Source organism: Jatropha curcas, chromosome 5, assembly GCF_041381405.1.
Source record: "Jatropha curcas cultivar XTBG-Jc1 chromosome 5, XTBG_Jcur_1.0, whole genome shotgun sequence".
Taxonomy (NCBI): domain Eukaryota; kingdom Viridiplantae; phylum Streptophyta; class Magnoliopsida; order Malpighiales; family Euphorbiaceae; genus Jatropha; species Jatropha curcas.
The window spans coordinates 7,045,138-7,067,650 of NC_143155.1; the positions used below are offsets into that span (position 1 = coordinate 7,045,138).

The 22,513-nt window shown below is 38.2% G+C and overlaps 1 protein-coding gene across 1 annotated transcript; it reads left to right on the forward strand.

The window, feature by feature from the left end:
• The first annotated feature begins 523 nt into the window (after window positions 1-523).
• Window positions 524-5,908, forward strand: RCF3 (RNA-binding KH domain-containing protein). Its single transcript, XM_012225378.4, has 8 exons — window positions 524-1,600; window positions 2,711-3,190; window positions 3,484-3,732; window positions 4,142-4,399; window positions 4,933-5,012; window positions 5,134-5,242; window positions 5,331-5,457; window positions 5,572-5,908. The coding sequence occupies exons 1-8, from the start codon at window positions 896-898 to the stop codon at window positions 5,589-5,591; spliced, it is 2,028 nt and encodes a 675-aa protein (XP_012080768.1). The 5' UTR covers window positions 524-895; the 3' UTR covers window positions 5,592-5,908.
• Window positions 5,909-22,513: the final 16,605 nt, after the last annotated feature.

Below are 22,513 nucleotides of genomic sequence, written 5' to 3' on the forward strand. Positions count from 1 at the left end.
ATAATTATTTTTCAATAATCAAAAATTGAATATAAAATATTTAAAATCGAGCCCAAAAACCGAACTAAAAATAAATATTAATTCAATTTTATTTAATTTTTCGGTTTTTTTAAAAATTTGCTTACACTTATCCATTTTCCTAGACATTCAAATAATTGATTTAAAAAAAACAAGCACTCTTTATCATTATTTTATTTTTCCTTTCCTTTTTTCTTTTTTCAGTTTCATAACGTTACTATTATTATATTTACGGTCAATTATCATTATTGGATTTTCTTATTGGATATGTACACCCAATACAAATGTTTTCCTTGATGAGAGTATATAAAGAAGTCCAACTTGGAATCCCGCTTATAAAAACATTGACGTAAAAAAAAAAAAAGTAACCATTAGACGTTGGAATTTGAAGACTCATTTCCCCTCAGCACACCGTCCAACCAAACGCCCACTATCTGCTGACCAAGAAAATTCTCAATGCTACGACATCGTTTTGTGCTGTGTACTTCTATTTGCACCTCCATCCAAGAAAAAGTAAAGTATCAAGATTGAGAAGAAAACTGAAGTGGTGGGTAAATCTTGCAGCTAAGCTTGCTTATACCAATATCACTAGTGCATGACTCAACACACTCTGACACTCTCTCTCTTCTTCTTCCTCTTTAGATTCTCTCTTCATTTCTCTCCCTTTCTCTTCTTACCTCATTCCTTATTAGGTTTTTAAGCATTTTCTCTCTCGTTGTATGTCTACTTTTCCAGGAAACAAACAGAAAAACAAAGAAAAATCCCCTTTCAATTTGTGACTTTGGGACACTAAATCTTTGGACATTTGACAAACAAGGATCAACAGAATCAAAGAAATCAAGAGACCTTAAACCTCTGCTTTTTGTTAAAGAAGAAGATGGAGAGATCTAGATCTAAGAGAAATTATTACTATGACCATCAGGACTATGAAAACGAGACAGGCATGGTTGGTGGTGGTGGTAGGACTAAACCCAGATATAATAACCACCACTATGCTACCAATACTCATCGTCACCACCGTGGCAGTAGCGCTACTGCCATCAATAACAACCGTGCATCAAAGCCACAACAGGACCAATCTTTGATGGTAACCACTACCTACCGTATTCTGTGTCATGACATCAAAGCTGGTGGAGTAATCGGTAAGTCTGGGAGTATAATCAAGTCTATTAGACAACATACCGGCGCGTGGATCAACGTGCACGAACTGATTCCCGGAGATGAAGAGCGAATCATTGAGATATCTGATACACGGCGGCGGGACCCAGAAGGCAGAATGCCTGCGTTCTCGCCAGCGCAGGAGGCGCTTTTCTTGATACATGATAGGATTCTTGAGAGTGATGCTCAATTTGCCATGAATGGCGGTGGGTATGGAAATGAAGAGGAGGATTATGGTGGTGGCGGAAGAGGAAATAGAGTGGCTACAAGGTTGGTGGTATCAAGAATGCATGTAGGCTGTTTGTTGGGGAAAGGAGGGAAGATAATTGAGCAAATGAGGATTGAAACAAAGACCCAGATTAGGATTTTGCCTAGAGACCATACTTTGCCACGCTGCGTTTCAATGTCTGAGGAGATTGTTCAGGTTGTATTGACTGACACAAAACTTACTACTATTTCTGTTGGCTGCTTCCAGGACTTCTTAACTTAAAAACTTTTTATGACTTTGAATTTTGGGTGGAAATGGGACTTAGATTTTGGATGAAACGACCCTTTTCGAAGGAGTTTCTACTCTACATTACTTTAATGTGTTCTTCATCTTTATGTGCAACGAGTTAAAAGAACTTTATAGAAGTGAAAGAGTTAGACACAATAAACAGATGATGACTTAAAGCTCAAATGAATCATATTGGATTTTTAAGCATTTATAACTTTGTTATTTTTGGGTTTTTGTTGGATATCTCAAATTTGACCCATCTTAAATTGGTTATTGAAGTTTAATAAGAACATCATTAATCCGATATGTATAGAAGAATGATGGAGGATGCTGTTTTATGATGGGTGCTTTTAATTACGTCATTTGAAAGTCAATATTACATCAATTGCAACTAACGATTACTTGATTGACTGTCCATAACTGGAATGATATATTTCATTGGCTGCTCCATTGCTGCTTCTTGGTGATTTTAACTTGTGTCTATGCCTTCTAGAGCTGCTCAATAACATACCTGCTCCATATTTTTTTCATTGTTGTAAGAAAAATATAACCAGATACCAGAACCTTAGGAACACTTGATTGTGGAGTTCATTGACATGTTTTGTCAAGGATGGTTGTCTGATACAATGCATAATTAGGATAATTAGGTATGATTGGAATTTTATTCCATACTGTTTGCTTCACACACATCTAGAAGTCAGAGTACATTTGAGCTTGGCTTAAATTATAGCCAAACCATATAATGATATAGAGGCTGATGTAGAGTTTCAATCATTGGTGTTGTTCTTGAGAATTTCGACTGCATAGCATAGATTACTTTCTTGATAGAAACCAAGTTTGTTGTTAATTCCATGGTATAATGTCTATAAAGTTAGTCTATTGTCGTGATTACTTTGACAATGGAAGTTTTAGAACTGCAGGACTATTTAGTTGCCTGCCTAGAATACCTCCTGAAGACTATTATTTTTTATTTAAGCATTCTATATCAAATAGAGAATGGTTACAATGAGAGACTCATGAATTTTGTTTCCGAAGCAGGTTGTAGGTGATGTGAACGCAGTGAAAAATGCTATAGCAATTATTTCGTCTCGCTTGCGGGAAAGTCAGCATCGTGACCGAAGTCATGGAAATTTCCACGGTCGTGTACACTCACCTGAACGATTTTTTGCTGATGATGATTACATTCCTCACATGAATAATACAGGACGCCGTTCATCTGTAGATGGGCCTTCATTTGGATCAAGATTATCTACATCCAATTATAGAAGCAGTAACTATTCCTCACAACAATCTGGTTATTTAGTTGAAGCTGGGACTGCCATGGCTGATAATGCACAACCCTTTTATGGTGAGGACCTTGTGTTCAGAATTCTTTGCCCTATTGACAAGGTTAACAAAGTAATTGGGGAGTCAGATGGCATAGTAGATTTGCTTCAGAATGAAATTGGAGTGGATGTAAAGGTTTCTGATCCTGTATCTGGGTCAGATGAGCAAGTCATTATCATCTCATCTGAGGAGGTAGCTGCCATCATTTTTTTCTATCAAGTAATAAGTTGTTCAGTAGCCACTGTTGCCTATAAAGCCCCTTTTTCAAATTATATGGTGTTCGTTTTAGCAGTGACAGTTATCATATAACACCCAAAGTGGAATATGAGTTTTCATTTTTCTTGCCAAATTAAGTTTGAAATTTCTTGTACTATTATATTGGAATTTGTATTTTTTCTCTCTGAATTTGTAATGTCTCCATGCCCTCCTCCTTTACTTCCCTTTTTGGAGATTCTAACAATTTTTTTGCTTCTTTCTGTATGCAGGGCCCTGATGATGAGCTCTTTCCTGCTCAAGAGGCTTTGTTGCATATTCAAACTCGTATTGTCGATCTCGTTCCAGATAAAGACAATATAATAAAAACCAAGTTAATTATCTCATCTAGTGAAATTGGATGTTTTGAGGGAAGAGATGGATCATTATCTGAGATGGAGAGATCAACTGGTGCAAACATACAGATCCTGCCAAGGGAAAAACTCCCTGCTTGTGTATCTGATGCTGATGAGCTTGTACAGGTATGCCACTTTAAATTACGTGTAAATGCTTATGAACCCGCAATTTGTTGGATGGTTTTGGATGTTGTCTAAGAAGATCATTTGCTGGAATCCATGGTCTTGGTAAGTTTTGGTAGACTGGAGTATCATGTGTGGTGCAGAGTTAAGAAGTGATTCCTTCTAATGGATTCTGCCGCTGACCCTTTGTATGTGCTTATGAAGTTCAGGAACTCAATAATCCTGAAGCATACGAATGTACCTTTTTTCTCATAATTGTATGTGTTTTTCGCATCTGCAGCTGGTGTTTGCCAGTTGAAATGCTTCTGACAAAAACAGAAGTGTCGGAAATCCTGTAAGGCTCAACAAGAGCCTTGTTAGAGGAATCAGTTATTATCTTCACTGTTTTGAATGGTATTGCTATTTTTGACAGATTGAAGGGGAAATAAAGGCAGCTCGAGATGCTCTAGTTGAAGTGACATTAAGGCTAAGGAGTTATTTATACAAAGAATTCTTTCAAAAAGATAATCCACTGCCTATTTCTGAGTCAGGCAACGCTGGGAATGCTTTAGGAACAGAGACATCTTCTCCAAATAACGTAACCCCAGGTCGTGACAGTTATAGTGGTGCTGAACCTTCTGCTGCAACTTATTCAAATGTGCAGTCTTCAGCTGCAGTACAACAACCAAAGGTTATTTTTTCTCATGGAGGATTCTCTTTCCTGCTTCATGTTTCTTTTCCCATTTATTTATTTAACCACTTATTTTTCAGCTGTTTATCCAAGTTCATTTTTTTGGCCTTTGAGAAGACTAGAATAAAATGAGCGATGAAAACTCAAACAGTCCACCTCCTGAAAAGTTTTAAATGAACACATTTTGCTAAATCAGGATAAAAGCAGTGGTTGGAAAGCAAAATATTCTATTAAATTTTCTGACAAAAACTTTGAAACATTGCTGATCTGTTTGCTGGACATAGGAAGTCCCCATGTATGTTTTGTCGGGGATGACTTTTGTTGTTCTTGGTGGCCTTTTCCCCATATTCTAAGGAGTTAAATCTTATTTTCTAGTATGTGACCTTATAGTGTCAAAACAGTTTAACCACTTAATGGTCTTTGCATTGCAAACTGAACAGCACAAGGTATACTGAAACTTTCTCCTGCATTTTTCTCAACTGCCCTACTTTAATCTAACAGTTAGAATAAGGTAAACAATCCTCATTTTGCAGGATGCTGGAGGATCGAGCACTGACAAACTGAAGCAAAATGAAAGTGAACGCCGTGAAGAGGTGCCCGCCACAATAACTAGGTACCAGATTCAGATCTATCTTAATGAATTAAGCAATATGAGCTCATTGCTGCTGTCCTACGCATAATAATAGGACATTTGTTTCTCCAATTTGTAATATATTATATTCATTTCCTGTTAGAATCCCCAAACCTCTTGTTACAAGGAGTACACTTGAAATTGTTATACCAGAGCATGCAGTTCCAAAGCTTGTAACAAAATCAAAAAACAAGCTTGCACAGATAAGTGAGGTGAGTCTACACTTTTAGTCAATTACTGACAACGTGGAAGTTTTAGATTTCACATTTAGTAATTTTTATGTGACTGTTTATGGGACAGTTATCTGGAGCCAATGTAACCCTTCTAGAAGATAGACCAGGGGAGACAGAAAACATCATTCAAATATCAGGTACTCCAGAACAAGCAGAGAGAGCTCAAAGCTTGCTTCAGGGTTTCATTTTGAGTAGTAAGTCTCTCTCTCTCTCTCTCTCTCTCTCTCCGCACCTGCATGCACTCACACACACATAGATGTGAATGTATTGTTTTACAAATTCAAATTCACCCTTTTTCCTCAATGCAGCCCAAGAAGATGGACCTTGAGATAGTATGTAAAGCTTTCAAACAAGGAGTTGAGTTGGCTAAAGATGGGAAGAGCCTCTTGTGTTCGTCCAGAATCTAATTTCCTAGATTGATAACCCTGGAGGGGGAGATTGATATCTTTTGCGCGTCTGTTGTTCTTATATGAGTTTTTTAAAACAAGAGTTCCAATGTAAATAGAACTTGGAGGGCTCTGCATTTGTTTCAATACAATGCAATGGTTCAATTTTCCTGTATCAATATTAGATTTTGCGGTTGTTGTTAACTTTTACGTTTCCTTGAACTACTTTATGTAAACCTTTTGACATGTTTTGTTGTTAGCCTAATTGTTTTTTTTCATGCTACAAAGGAACTGCTGTATTTTTCGAAAAGGCTACAAATGGAACTTCCCTTAGAGCCTTCCAGGAACTTTCCAACAATTTTTAGCTTCTGTCAATTCATCAATTAGTTTAAATGAGTAATGACCGTTGCTGGCCATGGGGCCCAGGGTTTACCTGCAGCATGCAAGACACCAACCTTAAACATATGAAAATATTTGCTTGCTTTTTTCCTTTGTTAGTGTTCAATTCATCAATAGGGCTGGCCAGATGTCAATTTTGACTTGCAATCGGTTCGAAGTCAATGGTTCTGGGTTAGAAATAGAGTTACAATCTGGGGTCATGGTATAGTGTAGAGTCTCTTGCTAAGAATCGAAATTGATGGTCTGGTCTGAATTGATAAAAAGATAAAAAAGTCAACAGCCATTTGTTTTAAATTCTATACCTGCCTAATTCAGAATCAGATAGAAATAAGGAGGACCAGAGGACTGAAGCTTGACCCAAAAGTGCTCAAGTTAGGTCTTGAAGGACTTCCAAATCATTTTTTGGTATGAAACCAGTTCGTGGCTCGGCTATCAATAGGGGTGAGCATTGGCCCAAATTCTAGTAACAGTTGTTAATTTGAGTAACCAAAAGTTGATATTAATTCTTCCAATTGGTTCACCTCTCTTGGACTAATAACCTAAAATTTATTTTTTTTTGGGGAAAAAATTTTTTAAGCCGGTGAGGTTTAGCCTAATTAACTATTTTGTCCTTGCATTTGTAAGAACTAATTTATTCATCATTGAATTTTTACTCGGTCAAACAATATTAGCTCATTTGTCCAAAGATGGGCATTTTTGCTATTAAGACATTGTGCAAAGACTAACTGTTAGCAATTCTGTACGGATGGTGCAATTAGTATAGTAAAGATAATACTACTATTTCCCAGTGATTCTGAAATGTTACTTGGAAGAGAGCATGAATATAAATAGATTCCTCCTCCTTCAAGATGCATTCCTTGATAGATTGAAGGAGGAATATTTGAGACCATGATATTGTTGAATAGAGTTGATCCCAACACTAGTGCCTTTCCTTATTAATCACACCAAAACCAAATTTCTTTTCTTTTAATTTAATCATTTACTTGTTTGCTTTACATCCAAATAGTTTAAATTTCATAAATTCTTCGATTAACTTCTAGGTAATTCATTTGGATCTAAAACTAATACTCAGTCCCCTATCCCCGAGTAAAATAAAATAAATTAATTACAAAATTTATCCTTTAATTCTAAATTAATTAAAAAATAATTAAATATTAACTTATTATAGTGTAAAGGCAATATCACCCCTATAAATATTCACCCTAATCCGTATTCTTCACTCACCCACTGTCCATAGCCTCTTTTGTAGCAAGCCTCTGAAATTCAGTTCCTCCTCTTTCAAAAATATAGCTCTATTAACCATAGACGTGCCATAATTTTGAGTGAAATATGGCTCTATTAAGTGATTTAAGAAGGGCTGCATATTCTAAAATTTGAAAGTTTAAGGATTTAATAGAAAATATAAATTTTCATAGAAGGACTCAATAGAAATATCTAGTGAAGTTTAGGGGCTCAAGGGTACTTTATCCATCTCTAAAATGGAAACTACAGGCTCACCCGAAAGCAAATCATGCCTGCTATCGAATTTGCTCAGACACAAAATTATAAAATAGCAAAGCAAGCTCAGCTGTTCTCTTCAGACATACCTCTATAAGACGTGGCACTATAGAGGAAGAAGCTGGAGGGGATAAACATAATATAATAAAGTAAGGTTCAACTTGTAATTTGAAATTTTAAAATGCGTATTTAATGAAATGATATTAGTCAATACATAACTCGATGACAAGCAAAACATAGTTGAACTATACTATTACTCATGGTGATCGATATAGCATCCATGCAAAAAAAAAAAAAAAAAAAGCCAAATGCATATTTTAGACATTTACTTAAAAAAAAAAAAATCCTGTGGCTCCTCATACTTTGTGGGGATCCTATAAGGTATCTTTTATATATTTTTTTCGTATTTAATAGATACTTATCCTTGACAAATGAGCAACTCAAATTCTCTTACTTGGCAAAAATGTAATGACATATGTCAAAAAGAGAAACACATCATTAGATGGTCCAAAATATACATTAGGTCAAAAGTATTCCTATGGGCATTGTCCCTCCCTCTCTCTCTATCAATTACAACTCAAGAAGTAAAGAGACTGTTACCTTCCTATTCCTCCTCCACCATAGCCACCGTCGTTGCCAACGCCGCCATCTCCTCCTCCCTCCTCCGCCATCTCCTGTCGTTCCCAAAACCCATCAAATTGGGAGAAAGAAAAAATAAATCTTCTTTTGCTTTCTAAAAGCATTTTAATTTACTTTAATTACTTTAGAGCATAAAATCAAAGAAGAGCATAACTTGATCTACTAGAAAAAGAAAGCTAAGCTAGAAATTTAAGAAAATAAGAAAATGGGTTGTTGTTATTCACGATTAGAAAGAGAAGAAATGGTTTCAAGGTGCAAAGCAAGAAAGAGGTACAGATGTTTTACCATCACCACCACTTTTACCTCTCACACTTACATCTCCTCCTCCACCAATGAGTCCTAAATTCGATATATGGACATCGATAACAGCTTCTCCACTACCCCCTCCTCCGCCACTACCGTCACCTCCACTACCTTAGTCATTAGGTTGGGACTTCTTGGATCCTTTTGTTCCACCAGCTCCTTCGGCATTATCGTCGATTACTGAGTAGGAATGGAAAGAGGTGACAATATGGCAATTAAACAAGTTTTCACTCTCTTCACATTCGCGTGGATACTTATTGACCATGATTTCAGCACCAGGCTCTAGGAAATCCTACCACGATTCCAACGGCACGAGGATCAGCTCGATCAAACATCATTTTGGCCTCGAACGGACCTCTAAAAGCCCGAAAACCCTGAAATCAAAGGGCAGCTTTGGTAAAAAGCCTTGATCGGTGCTGAGGAGCCAAGCATCGACATCGATCCATGGTGTGCCGGGACTCCTGATCGGCATTGATTAGGGGCACATCAGCACTGATTTGGAGGACTTCGGCACCGTTTTTGCCCAGGCTTAGCCTCCCTTGTCCTATAAATATGGCACTCATCTCTTTCATTTCACACCTCTTGTTGCTTGATTGAGCGCTTCTCAAGCTTCAACAACTCTCATTCTCTCTTTTGCGATTCTAAAGCAATATAGTTCGACTTTGCTCTTCTTCTTTAGTTGAGTTAAAGCCCAACTTGGTACTCAAAAGTCGATCCTTTCGGCTTTCAATCACACTTTGGCCTTCCTTAAACCAAAGCTATTAGAATATAATCCATCAATTAATTTAAAAATTAATTGATTTATTATTAATTAATTTAAAAATTAATTAATAATCCGTCAATTAACACTAGTATAAATATAAGAATATAATTTGCATCCTCGTGCCCTACCTTAGCTTATTTTAGAGAGAGATTCGACCTCTTTGGTCGATTACCAACCATGGAGCTCCGATCCGGCTGCATCACAAGCACAAGGATATAATTACTCAAACTCAAAACTTTATCAATTAAGCCCGGTCCGTCTGGCACCTTATAAATTGTCAAACTCGGTCCGTCCGACACTTTGCATGCTTTAAGCCCGGTCCATCCGGCACACAAAGCCATGTCCATCCAGCAAAACTACAAAACTAGTTTTTAAACCGAAGCCCGATTCGCCGGTAAACACTTTAAACCCACTTCTCGAGTGGCACCTTCAAAACCCTACCATCCTAATCGATGGTAGAACTTCATATGCGCTGATCCTTATACAAACGAGGTACAAAGGCATACCTACGGATTTCAACCTAGGTATTGGGCCCTCGACCAAACTGACCGGTCGAGATTTAGGGGAATGTGTCGCACGATCTAGAATCCTCGATAAACGAGGCTAAAGTCGAGCTCCCCTCCGCATTGCACACTTTTCAATATTTATGCTTTTAATGCTTTGTCTATAATTGCCATGCATTATTGTATGACCATGCATCTATAAACTGACATTCATGCAAAACACTGATTTTTGATTTATTAATTATGACCCAAACCTTTGATTCATTTGGAAAGAAGCTAAAAACCTGCTCCCCGAATCCAATGATTTGAGACTAGTGCATTTTATCGTAAAGGAAACTGAAAATGGAGTCCAACAAGGGATTTTTTCCTTAATCTTTTCCTCGAAAATGAAAACAAATTAAGGTGGCGACTTTCATACCTCACACATAGTCAAAGCACTCCAAAAGCAACCTGACTTCACTTAAGCGCTAAATCGAGCCATAATCAATCTAATCAAACAAAAAGGGATCGTAACGAGTTCCTCCTAATTTCTGTGACGAAACATCCAATGGGCCCGTCTGGTTAGACTCCGTCCTTCGGATCTTTCCCATGGCGCTTGGAAGGGGGCTCACAGCGGGCGACTCCGCTGGGAACTTAAGATTTTTTAAACTAAAAAATATAGTAAGAGGATTACTAGGTAGGCTTCGAATCTCTAGTTTTGGTCTACTTAAGAAATTGCCTTTGCATACATTCAATGCATCATTTGGGATCCTTTCCCGTCATTAGAATTAAGCAACCGAGTTGCTATTATCACTTAGGGGCAATCTTCCTTAGAGCTGCCCTGAGTCGAGAAAGCTGCTCACCTAATCCTGCGCACCTCCGTTCCTTACGGTAGGGTAAAGGGTTTGGAGTACCAATCGTTCCATTTTATACATGGTCAAATGACGAGGTATATTTCAACTCAAGCGGATGGGACCCTTAAACTAACCCACCAAAAGCATGTAAATGGCTCTAGAGCGGATCCCTAGGATTATATGCACCCGAACATCATGAAACCATTTTGGCATAACATTCATGCACTCATGCACTCATGCATTACATGTTATGGACTAAGAGTAATCCTTCAAACCTAAACACCAACTAGTGGTCAACCTAAACACCAATCTAGTGGTCAACCTAAACACTAACAAGTAGTCGAACCTAAACACCATCTAATGGTCAACATAAACACCAACCAATGGCCTGAACACCAAATACCAGTCCTTACACAAGGAAATGTGCTCGACTAAAACTTCCCCCTATCCCAAAAGCCTCAAACACTAACCTGAACACCCTTATTTACCAAAAAAAGCCTTAAATTAGACCTAAGCACTCACAATTCCTAAATTAGGGGCAACGCCCGAGTCATGTCCTTAAATCTTGGCTCGCACATTACTTCTTCCTATCTAAAAGCCTCAAACACCGACCTGAGCACCCTTATTTACCAAAAGGCCTTAAATCAGAGCTAAACACTCACAATCCCTAAACTGGGGGCATTGCCCGAGTCATGCCCTCAAATCTTAGCTCATGTATTGTTTCTTCCTATCCAAAAGCCTCAAACACTGACCCGAGCACCCTTATTTACCAAAAAGCCTTAAATCTCACCCATAATCCCTAAACTGGGGGCAATGCCCAAGTCATGCCCTTAAATCTTGACTTGTGCATTGCTTTACATTATCTTAAGTCTCGAACATTGACCTGAGCAACCTCAAAATACCAAAAGCCTTAAAGCAGATCTAAGCACCCTAAAATCCTAAACTGGGGGCAATGCCCAATCAAGCCCTCAAATCTTGACTCGAGCATTGCTCTTTAGTCTCCTAAGCCTTAAACACTGACCTGAGCACCCTCAAATTACCAAAAGCCTTAAACCCGACCTAAGCACCTAAACTGGCGGCAAAGCCCCGATCCAAGCCTCAAACCCTAACTTGAGCTACTAAAAGACTTAAACCCTGACCTGAGCTACCAAAAAGCCTTAAACCCGACCTAAGCACCCTAACTAGAGGCAAAGCCCTGATCAACCTCAAACCCTAACTTGAGTTACCAAAAGGCCTTAAACCCGAACTAAGCAACCTAACTGGGGGTAAGGCCCGATCTAAGTCTTAAACCCTGAATTGAGCTACCAAAAGGCCTTAAACCCTACCTAAGCACCTAAACTGGGGGCAAAGCCCCGATCTAAGTCTTAAACACTGACTTGAGCCACCAAAAAGCCTTAAACTTGACCTAAGCACCTAAACTAGGGGCAATGCCTCAACCAAAATCTCAAGTAATGATCTGATCATAGCTTTCCATAATAATAAAAGCCTTAAATCTTGACCTGGGCTACCAAAAAGCATTAAATCCGATTAAGCACCCTAACGGGAGGCAATGCCTCGATCAAAGCCTCAGCTAACTGATCTGAGCATTGCCTTTCAAATCTTTCAAATCTCAAGTCTAACCTGAGTACACCCAAAGCCTTAAACTAATGCCCCCTAAACCCAAGCCTCGAACCTGATCCGGGCATACCATTTACCAAAAACCTTAAGTCTGACCTAAAGCCTCATACCTGATCCGAGCATACCAATTACTAAAAACCTCAAATCTGACCTAAAGCCTCATACTTGATCTGAGCATACCAATTACCAAAAACCTCAAGTTTGACCTGAGTACACCCAAAGCCTTAAACCAATTCCCCCCAAACCCAAGCCTCGAACCTGATCCAAGCATACCAATTACCAAAGACCTCAAGTCTGACCTGAGTACATCGGAAGCCTCAAACCTGAACCGAGCATACCAATTACCAAAACCTCAAGTCTGACCTAAGTACACCCAAAGCCTCAAACCTGATCGGAGCATACCGATTACCAAATACGTCAAGTCTAACCTGAGTACACCCAAAACCTGCCCTTCAAACACTAACCTGAGAAACATCCATTGCCTAACCAAAGTGCATGCTTTTACCCTGACCAAAGCAAACATCAACCTTCTTTTCTATTATGAAAGCAGACCCTATCACCCTTATCCAGCCTACCCAAGAATGGTTAAATCCTTCCTGTTTGACCCAGACCGAACATTAATACAAACCCTATTCCCCATTATCAATCCAAGAGACAAAAAATGACATTGATTCTTTGAGAACCCGAATAACCAAGCACTTTCCTTCAACCAAAAAGCCTCAAATTTTACATGAGCACCATAAAACTTCTTCATCCAAGTTGCATGCTTTAATCTTGACCAAAGCAAATTCAAACCCTCTTTTGTCTACCCTCTTAATCCAAATGGAAACAGATCCCACCAAACCAAGCGCCTTTTCAAAACTGGTCCTTGGAGGAGTCTATAGAGCATACCCTAGTGTCTATCGAGTTTAAGTCCGAGTCCAAGTCCAAGTCACAAACTGAAAGTGAGTCAAAAGTCCAATTCCTTAGTGTCTATGTCTTTTCTTTGTCTTTTTATCATACCAAAGCAGTCTTTTTGTCAAACCTAATTTTTGATGTCATTCAGCATCTTTTATTTATAATGATAAGTTCCACTTTCCTTATTACCACTTTCTCTAGCCTGAGTGAGATTGCCTACAAAAAAAAAAAAAAAAAGAGAGAGAGAGAATAAATATTGGCATTGAATTTGAATCTAGCATACATTTGTACATCATGGTAAATATGGGGCTGAAAAGCTCATTAGACGGTATCCATACCGCTTCATAGTGGGTAAATCTAGAAATTGCTCCCACCTATTGACAAATCAAGCCAACCAAGAAGAAAACTCTGACAACAGAAGTCAGAGAACTCTTTGAGAATTAAGGACAAAAGGGATCTCCATCAAAATGCCAACCAAGGCAACGCCTTCATTGATTTATGGGATGGAAATAGCCCCTTATGTCGACAAGAAGAAAGCTGTTCACCAATGACAGAATGGGCTCAAAAGCGCCATGACCAGTTAAAAAGAAGACTTGAAGCCCTCAATCAGAATCAGGGTTATCAATAAAGAATAACTTGGTACTTCAACAAGAGGGTCCAAGACTGTGAGAAGTGTATCCTGTACTCAAGAAGATTAGAATTCTTATACACGGTCCCAAGGGCAAAATCAAGCCAAACCGGGCAACCCTTCATATCCTGAAGAAGATTCTCTTTGAAGGCATTATCATCATGTCAGACATTGATGGCAACAAATTTACAAACCGTCACGATTTGGATAAGCCAAAGAAGTACTCCGTGAATGTAATCAGGCATTAGCACTAGAAATCTTGCCCTCTATGTCACTGTTAAACCAAACTACGGTGACCTGACTCTCGAAAATATGTTCACTAAAGTACGAGATACGTAGGTTGCCAAGCTTGTGGATGCGGTCACAATAATAATAAAAACACATTTTGCCCCTTTTCATGAAAATTCCAGATTTTCTATGTGAACTTACAAAAAAAAAAAAAGAAAAAATTCAATTAAAAGCTAAATTGAAAACCCGCAAAGGGCGGTTTAGGCAAAAATAAATATAGCTAAGTTGAAAACTTGCAAGGGCAGGCGGCTTAGGCAAAATTGTTATTAGCTCGCTAAGTCAAAAACCCAAAAGGGCAGTTTAGGCAAAAGTTAGGGCAGCCTACTAAATCGAAAATCTGCGAGGGCGGTTAGGCAAAAACTAAGGCATAAAGCAGCAATCTCATAAAGGCTAAGTTGAGCGTCCCTTTCATAATACGTGTCAAAATGATTTCTCTCTTAGATGTCTCTAAAGAAAGTCATGAAAGCCCTGTCATCTAGGCATTTGTCATCTACCAACCGTCATTACCTAGTGTCAAGTGTTCATCCCTATATAGTATATGACAGAATATACTGAAAGCCTTACAAAAAATTGGCTAAAACATTCAATCCTAGTCAAGATCCAAAATCAGACATAGGTCAAAAGACAAAAGTCAAAATCGAACCCGATGAGTCAAAATGCACTGTAGGAGAGAGAAGACGAATGAAAAATTATTCCATTTTGTCCCAATCTCCCTTAGTTGTAGGATTATGACTATTTCTATCATAGGGTTATGATAATTCCAATTATATATGAGTGTGATCACGTTAACCGATAACTTTATGTTGATGATTTACAGATCTGTATGTGCATATATGGACCAGTTAGCCCATATTATAGATGTTATGTATTGTAAATTAGCCCGAGTCATGAATTAATTTGAAATGTTAAAATTGGGCTAGGGATGTGCGATTACTTGATTATATATAAAATAATATGGGCTTACTATTCCTAGGAATTCGTTTGGCGTGTATGGACTTTGTAGTTTAGGCTTACTACGGGCCTTGGGGGCCTTAAGCTTACCTAGGCCCTAGTGCAGGTCCGACCACAGTTTTGGGTTGTGACAAATTTGGTATTAGAACGTAGGTCTATAATTCTATATGTAACTGCGGAGTGATTTCTGTCATTTCTTGATGTCGTTTTCCTTGCCTCTTAGATTCCTATGTAATTGTCTTTAGAGATATATTATTAGAATTAGACTTAGAGATTCCTATGGTCAAAGTCTTATGAAATAATCATTCTATGGAGGAGTGCACATGGGGAGTGGCGGTCGAGATGCAAGAGAAATATCTCTATCTTTTTCCTTCTGCATAGAAGATTATTATGTTGCTGGTAATTGAACTTAACATATTACTCTTTTATGGTTTATAATCCTTCTTTTATTATCCAAATATATTCTTTGCTTGTTATATTTTTCCTACCTTGTTTATTTCTAAATTCGAGGATGAGTTTTATTAAGGGGGAGACTGAAACGACCTGGAAAATTTATTTCAAAAATTTTTCATTTAAAATTTAAATAGTAAATTTAACCAATGGAATAAAAGGGCATTTTCATTTTTCAAAAAATATATATATTTTTACTTTATGAAATTATTTGATAACATTTAATACAAAGGTTATTTTATCTATAGAAACCAAACCTAAAAACTAAATCAAACCAATTGGAAATCCACAAACCAAAAGAAAATCCAAGCAAAAACCCAAGAATTGAGGCAAATCAGCCATGAATTGAATCGAACTAGTCCATAACCAATTACAAATTTCTAGAAATGTTAAAATTTTTCATTTTGTCCTAATCTCCCTTCTCCTTTCTTGTTAGCGCTGACCCTAGCCCCTTTCCCCCCTCCACTTTTGATTTTCGTTCATCGAAGCCCAAAGCTCCACCGACCTGACCAATCTCCTCACCTGCACTGCTCCGGCGACTTCACTTCCCCACTCTTAGTCAATTTTAACGCAGAAAGAGAGAAAGATCGGGGCTAAGATTTTTCGATTTGAGCTCCACCTACGATTCCATCCACCAATGTACGAGTCGCACCGACCCAAACTCCTTACGCACTCCCTTCATCATTCGTCTTCTCTCTCCTTCTCTTCTAGCAAGCGCAGCAAGAGTGAGCTGCGATTTCTCTTCGATCGACAGCTTCTGTCAATGCTGCCTATGCTCCTCCTTGACTTTTCGGTGTATTCTAAAGTAGTGTAAGCATATTTCAACCATCTTAGATTTATTCTATGAGTTCTTTAATCTTAGTTGTAGGATTATGATAATTCCTATCATAGGGTTATGATAATTCCAATTATTTATGAGTGTGATCATCTTAACCGATAACTTTAGGTTGATGATTTACAAACCTATATGTGCATGTATGGACCAATTAGCCCATATTATATTATGTATCGTAAATTTGCCCAAGTCATAAATTAATTTGAAATGTTGAAATTTGGCCAATGTAGACGCTTAAATTTTGCCCCAAAAAGGTTCAGTGATAATACACCTTTTTATCACATAAAATTGGATCGAGATTCCCAATCATCTAGTTTTTGGACCGATGGTTCGTGGTTAAGACTACCGATGTGTTTAACCACTTTTTACCTTTTCAGGTTATCGAGCATTTCACGAAGAAACCGGGTTAGGAAGCGGGTCGGGCTTGCCCGACGTGCTTCCCGGTGCACTCCTTCATTTGGCATGTCACCTGATTTGATTTTGTAAAAGTGGACCTGGTCCTGGTGTGGGCCTGACATTGGCTTTTTTGCCACGCAACCCTATAATGGGGCAACCCACCCTCATTTGCCTATAAATAGGCATTGAGAGGTGTGAAATAGAGGACTTGTTTTGGAAACAAGGGGAAGGTCTTGCATTTTAAAAACTCAACCATAGAAGTCTAAAAGCAACTTGTGTTAACCTTGGATTTGTGGTGAGAATTCATTGTTAATCAATCAAAAAATCCTTGTAGACAATCTAGAATCCTAAAAACACAAACTCTAATCTTGAATTGGACTTTTGGATCAAGGATCAAGTGTTCGATTTTCCTTCATCCATTTTTGAGCAAATCATTAAAGGAATCACAAAAGGTAGTTTCTGAGAACTTTAAACGCTTTCTTCATCTTTTTCTTTGCTTTTTCGATGTTTGAAACACAATTTATTGGTCTGGTTGTGAGGGAAACCTAGGATCAACCAAAGATGAGTTTCTACACTTCTGTGGCGTGGGGCCAATAATAGTGGCGTGCACCACTTCCCTGTGGCTCACGCCACAAGAGCCTAGAAACTCCTGTTCTTACTAAATAAATGTCCTGATTTGGTGATCCGATGGCCAAGCTTCGACCTTAAAAGGTTCGTGATGCATATTAAGTCATATATGGATCAAATAAACACATAAAACATGATTGAGAGTAGTGATTGATGGATTTGTTCATCCTTCTAGGATGAACATCAAGATCATGAGCTTAAATCATGTAAAACCTTTAAATTTATGTCATTTAGTTAGTATCATTTACTTTACTGGCACTTTATTATTCATGTCTTTTATTATTTATGTCCTTTAAATTCTTGTCATTTATGTTAATGTTCATTATTATTGTGCTAAACCTTTATTTGTTAATCTTGTATCACTTACATTCATCATATTCATTATTATTGGATGATTGATTGTATTGTGATCTTGTAATTAATATAAACTTCTGTGGATTCTTGATATTCTTTATGTTTGTTACTCGTGGTTTGGATTTATTTTTATTTAAGCTTCTTATTACCATATGTAAAAGGGTCCTCAATGGGATTCCTATTATTGCTTGATGTAATTAATATTTGGGTTTGGGAAATTTGGAGAGTTTAAGGGTAGAATGTAATGACTAGGTTGGTTTGTAACTCTATTCTCCTCACCTCCCCTTCTTTGGTTGATTTACATTATGTTGTATGGATGAGATTGAATGTATGTATGACATCGTTTCACAAAATTGCATTAAAACCGTTTTTACATCTCAATTAAAAGTTAATCTCATAATTGATTATTGTGAATCTTTGGACAACTAGGAGGTTGGCTCAGCCGGGCGAAATGGGTGCCTAATACCTTCCCATTTCGTACCTAACTACAAAACCATATCTTTGGTTTAAAACCGGATTAGACTTTTCCAAAGAATCTTCTGATTCGAGAATTTTCCCTAATAAGGGTGGCGACTTCAAAATAAAACTCTTACTAAAGTAAGAGAACCTTTTTCAAGTATTAAACTGGTTTAATAAAAAGAAAACCATTTTTGCTAAATAAAATAAATCAAGCCCGTTCAATTCGACTTTTTTCAATCTTTTGTGAAAATCCGACATCCTCAACCTGGAGACTCCACTGGGGATCGAACCCAGAATCTCTGGTCTTCAGTTTTGGGTTCAAATAAGAGAGTTGACTCTTTAATAATGTTATTAACTTTTGAATTGAGTTTATTTTTTCGTACTTATAAACTATCATTCATGCATTATTCTCTTCTTTATCTCCTTCGTGGTCCTTTCACTCTACTCAACTGTTTGGATCTGCCACTAATATACATCACCCATAAGTCAAGTACCGATTAGTAATATCAAAAGAATTGACACAATCCGTTATCACCATTACGCTTACACCCAAAGCAAATGGAAGGAAACAACCAATTCTCGCTTATGGAACCCAAGATTAATAAGCCTGACCTAAGCATATGTAAATGACCCTAGTTCCTACCTCTAACTTATTTTATTGTAGCCATACAAGGTATATACCATCATGGCTCGATCCTGACGATCAAAGCGCCAAATGATGAAAGACTTAAGAGAAGTGTTTGAGGCAAAATGAGGTAAAAGAGCTCCATCCAATAGTGACTGTAAGGCTAAGGCTCAAATGCCTAAGAGGGAAGCTCCTCCGATTCCAACTCTAACAAAGGAAGACCAATTAGAAGAGGCTCATCAACTCCTGCTTGAAATAAAGCAAGCGCAACTCAAAGCTATGACTATTTTCCAAGGTGTAGAGGTGCGATTCACGCTTATGTGCAATATGGCCAACCGCCTTATGGAAATTGGCCACTTCACTCTAGATGATGCGAAGCCTTATTAAACCTCTTAGGATTGAAGGTTCAAGAATCTTAAATATTTAGCTAGGGCCTCAAGAACAATCAATGTAAAAATTTCACTTTTGAAGAAGTAATGAAAGAGTCTATTTTTTAGCTAAATATTAGTAATGCAAAAAAGAAAAAAATCTCAAATAAATAAAGAACCCTGCTCAAGTATTATCACGCTTGAGGCAAAAGGAAAGGGATACAAAATAAAAGAATAAGCAATAAGGTCATTATAAATATTTGGCCACAAAATAGGGCACATTTTGCACCTAACAGTTTTCAAAAGCCTTTTTCTGATTTTGGATTTGTATAATCGTGATAAAGCCATAATGGAATATAGCATTTGGTGCATTTCACGATGTTGTGATTGTATGATCGCATTATTGTATGCCATTTCATAAGCACGCATTCATGCATACATGCTGTGATTGTATGATCGCATTATTTTATGCCATTTCATAAGCACGCAATCATGCATACATGCATCATGTCATGTTTTCTAACATTCATTTTGTGCAGTCAAGATAGCTCCACAAAGAGAGAAAGCACCGAAAACAGTCAGTTGGTCAAGGACAGACATCCGATTGATTAGAGTAAAAGAACCTTCAACCCCCTGTGATTCACCTAGTTCAGTTTCTTCTAGTCTGTTGGGCTCCTACTTTGAGATTGCAAACTCTTTGGTTCAAATAGATTCGTCAGTTTTAGCTTCCACTTTTGTTGATAGAATGGTAGAACCTAGTGTTCCTTGTCTGAAATGAAGAAAATGATTGAGAGAATAGTGGCATCTAGCCCCGAGAAGCTCATGAGATCTGATAAAGAGAAAGAAAAAGTGGTTATCTAAGATGACGAAGAGGCTAAAGGAGAGTCTGGGAAAAAGAAGCATGTAGACGACACTTGGCAAGATGATGAGTTTTTCAAGAAAATATCTGCCAAGAGGGTTGAGTCTCAGCCAGTCGTCTCAAAAAAGTTTTAAAAGTTGGATAAAAAGCTCAAGAAATTACATATGTTTATGAAGTCCAAAGGAATGGACTAGTTTGTTGACCTTGATGACGATGAGGATGAAGATGAGGAGCTAGAGTTGAGGCAAGCTACCCTGATGACCTATAAGATGCCAAAAGTGGCGAAGTATGATGGCAACGGTTACATAAAGATGCACCTCATGCAGTAAAAGTCTATCATGGAGTTAGCGGGTCTGCCGTCGAGGGAAATCTTGAAGATGTTCCCAATGTCCTTAATAGGGTTTGTTCAAACTTGGTATTAAAATCTAGAGAAGAGGGTAAGAAGAGATTGGAATGAGTTGACAACGGGTTTCCTCAAAGAATATGCTTATAATCTCTAAATGAGTGTTAATTTGAGAGATTTAGGAGCAACTGTGTAGAAACATGATGAGACCTTCAATGATTATATGGCTAGATAGAGAGCCAAGGTCACGCAAATGAGAAACCGTCCGGATACCAAGGAGCAGATCAAGATATTCATCAAAGGGACTCTGCCAATTTTCTGTGAAAAGTTGTATTACATGTCATTAACTGAATTTTCTCAGGTTTACAAGGTAGGACTGCCATCGAAGATAAAATAAGAGAAGATAAGGAGTATGGGAATCGGGCCGAAAGTTTTAATAAGTCCGAGTTCCAAGGGTCCAACCAGTCAGCTAAGACTCCGAGAACACAACGACAGCCACTTTGGATTTGAGAGCTACAAATGTGCCACCAAGGAGATTTTCTAACTTTGGCACTCCTCTCTCTAGGGTATTTGAGAAAGTGAAAATGACAGGTTTGTTACAACCACTTACGTCGAGATCTCCTCCGGCCATTTTGCCAAGAAACTACGATCAGAGTGCTTATTGCCAATACCATCAGGGTAAGGGCCATACGGCTGATAATTGCTTGCGACAGAGGCATAAGATACAAGATCTGATCAACAGTGGTAAAGTGACAAATCTAGACAAATCAAGGCCGAGCACGAGGACTAATCTAATTCTGAATTTTAGGAACGTGCCGCCTCCTAAGAACTTATATATGGTTGAGTTTGGAAAGGCTCCCGAGAAGGTGTTGGCTGAGTTTGAAAAGGAGGAGGAAAGAGAGAGGGAGATGTTGTTGGAACAAATTTATGTGATGGTGCTAAATGTGTGGGATAGCAATGAGGAGAGGTTGGAACAAAGCGAGTAAGTCTGGGTTGGAAGTGAAGATGAAGAAGAGGTAAATCCCGTTATTCTGGATGTATAGAGTAGCAAGGATGAGAAAGAAGCAAGAGCAGTAAGCCATGTGCCCACAGTGGTCAAGTGTATCGGCTAGATATGACTAAGCCAAGGGAAGAAAAAGAAAAAGCGAGCTCATTGGATATGCTAAAGAAGGAAGTAGAAGATGATTCCCCAGTGAGACAATTGAAAAGAACCCATGCAAACATAAGCATGTGGCATCTATTGGTATCATCAAAACAACATCGAGAGGCTTCACTATAAGCCATGGTGGAGATTCCGATGTCATCATCCATTTCTTTAGTTGATTTTATGGTGATAGTGCAACATGATCCCCTCACTATCACTTTTTTTAATGATAAACTTCTCCAGAAGGAAGGCATCACACCAAGGTATTGTTCATTAAGGCTGAGGTTAGAGGAAGAGTGACCGAAAATGTAATGATAGATGATGGGTCAACTCTGAATGTTTGTTCGTTAAAGCTGCTTTCCAAGTTCAAATAGGAATTGTCTGATTTGGAATCTTTTGATGTTGTGATTAGAGCATACGACGACTCTAAAAGACAAGTAAAGGGCATTTTCAAAATAGGGGTCAAGGTGGGGCCGATTGAAAAGGAGACCGAGTTCATTGTAATTGACATTCCCCCGACATTTGCCTTACTCTTGGGGCGCCCATGGTATCATTCCTTGGGAGGAGTACTATCAATGCTACATCAAAAAATCAAATTTCCTTACAATGGGAAAATCTTCTCCATACCTACTACTAGTGAGAGAAGCGTAGCTACGCTAAATGTGGATAAGCAGGTTATCCTCCCATGGACTAGTTTTCATGTTGCTGTGCTGAGCACTAATATGGGGCCAACTGTCTCCAACATCATGATGAAAATGAACTATGAAGAAGGAAAAGGGCTCGGAAAGAATTAGCAAGGCATTACAGAGCTACCTGAAATCCACACTCAAAGAGACCGTCAAGGCTTAGGGTATAAGTTTGGAAGCAAGCCAAAGAGAACATATGGCTGGATAGACATGGATGGGCAATTTGTCCATTCGAGTGAGCATTCCTCTCCATGTCTGCCAATAGAGCCTTTTCAGCACAATAGAAAAACGTACCTCGGTCTAGAGATATTTGTTGACATTTTTGATATCTTAGCGATTGCCCAAGGAACCAAAGTCTGAGTCTGAAGAAGAGAAAGAAGAGAAAGCACCCAAAAAAGAG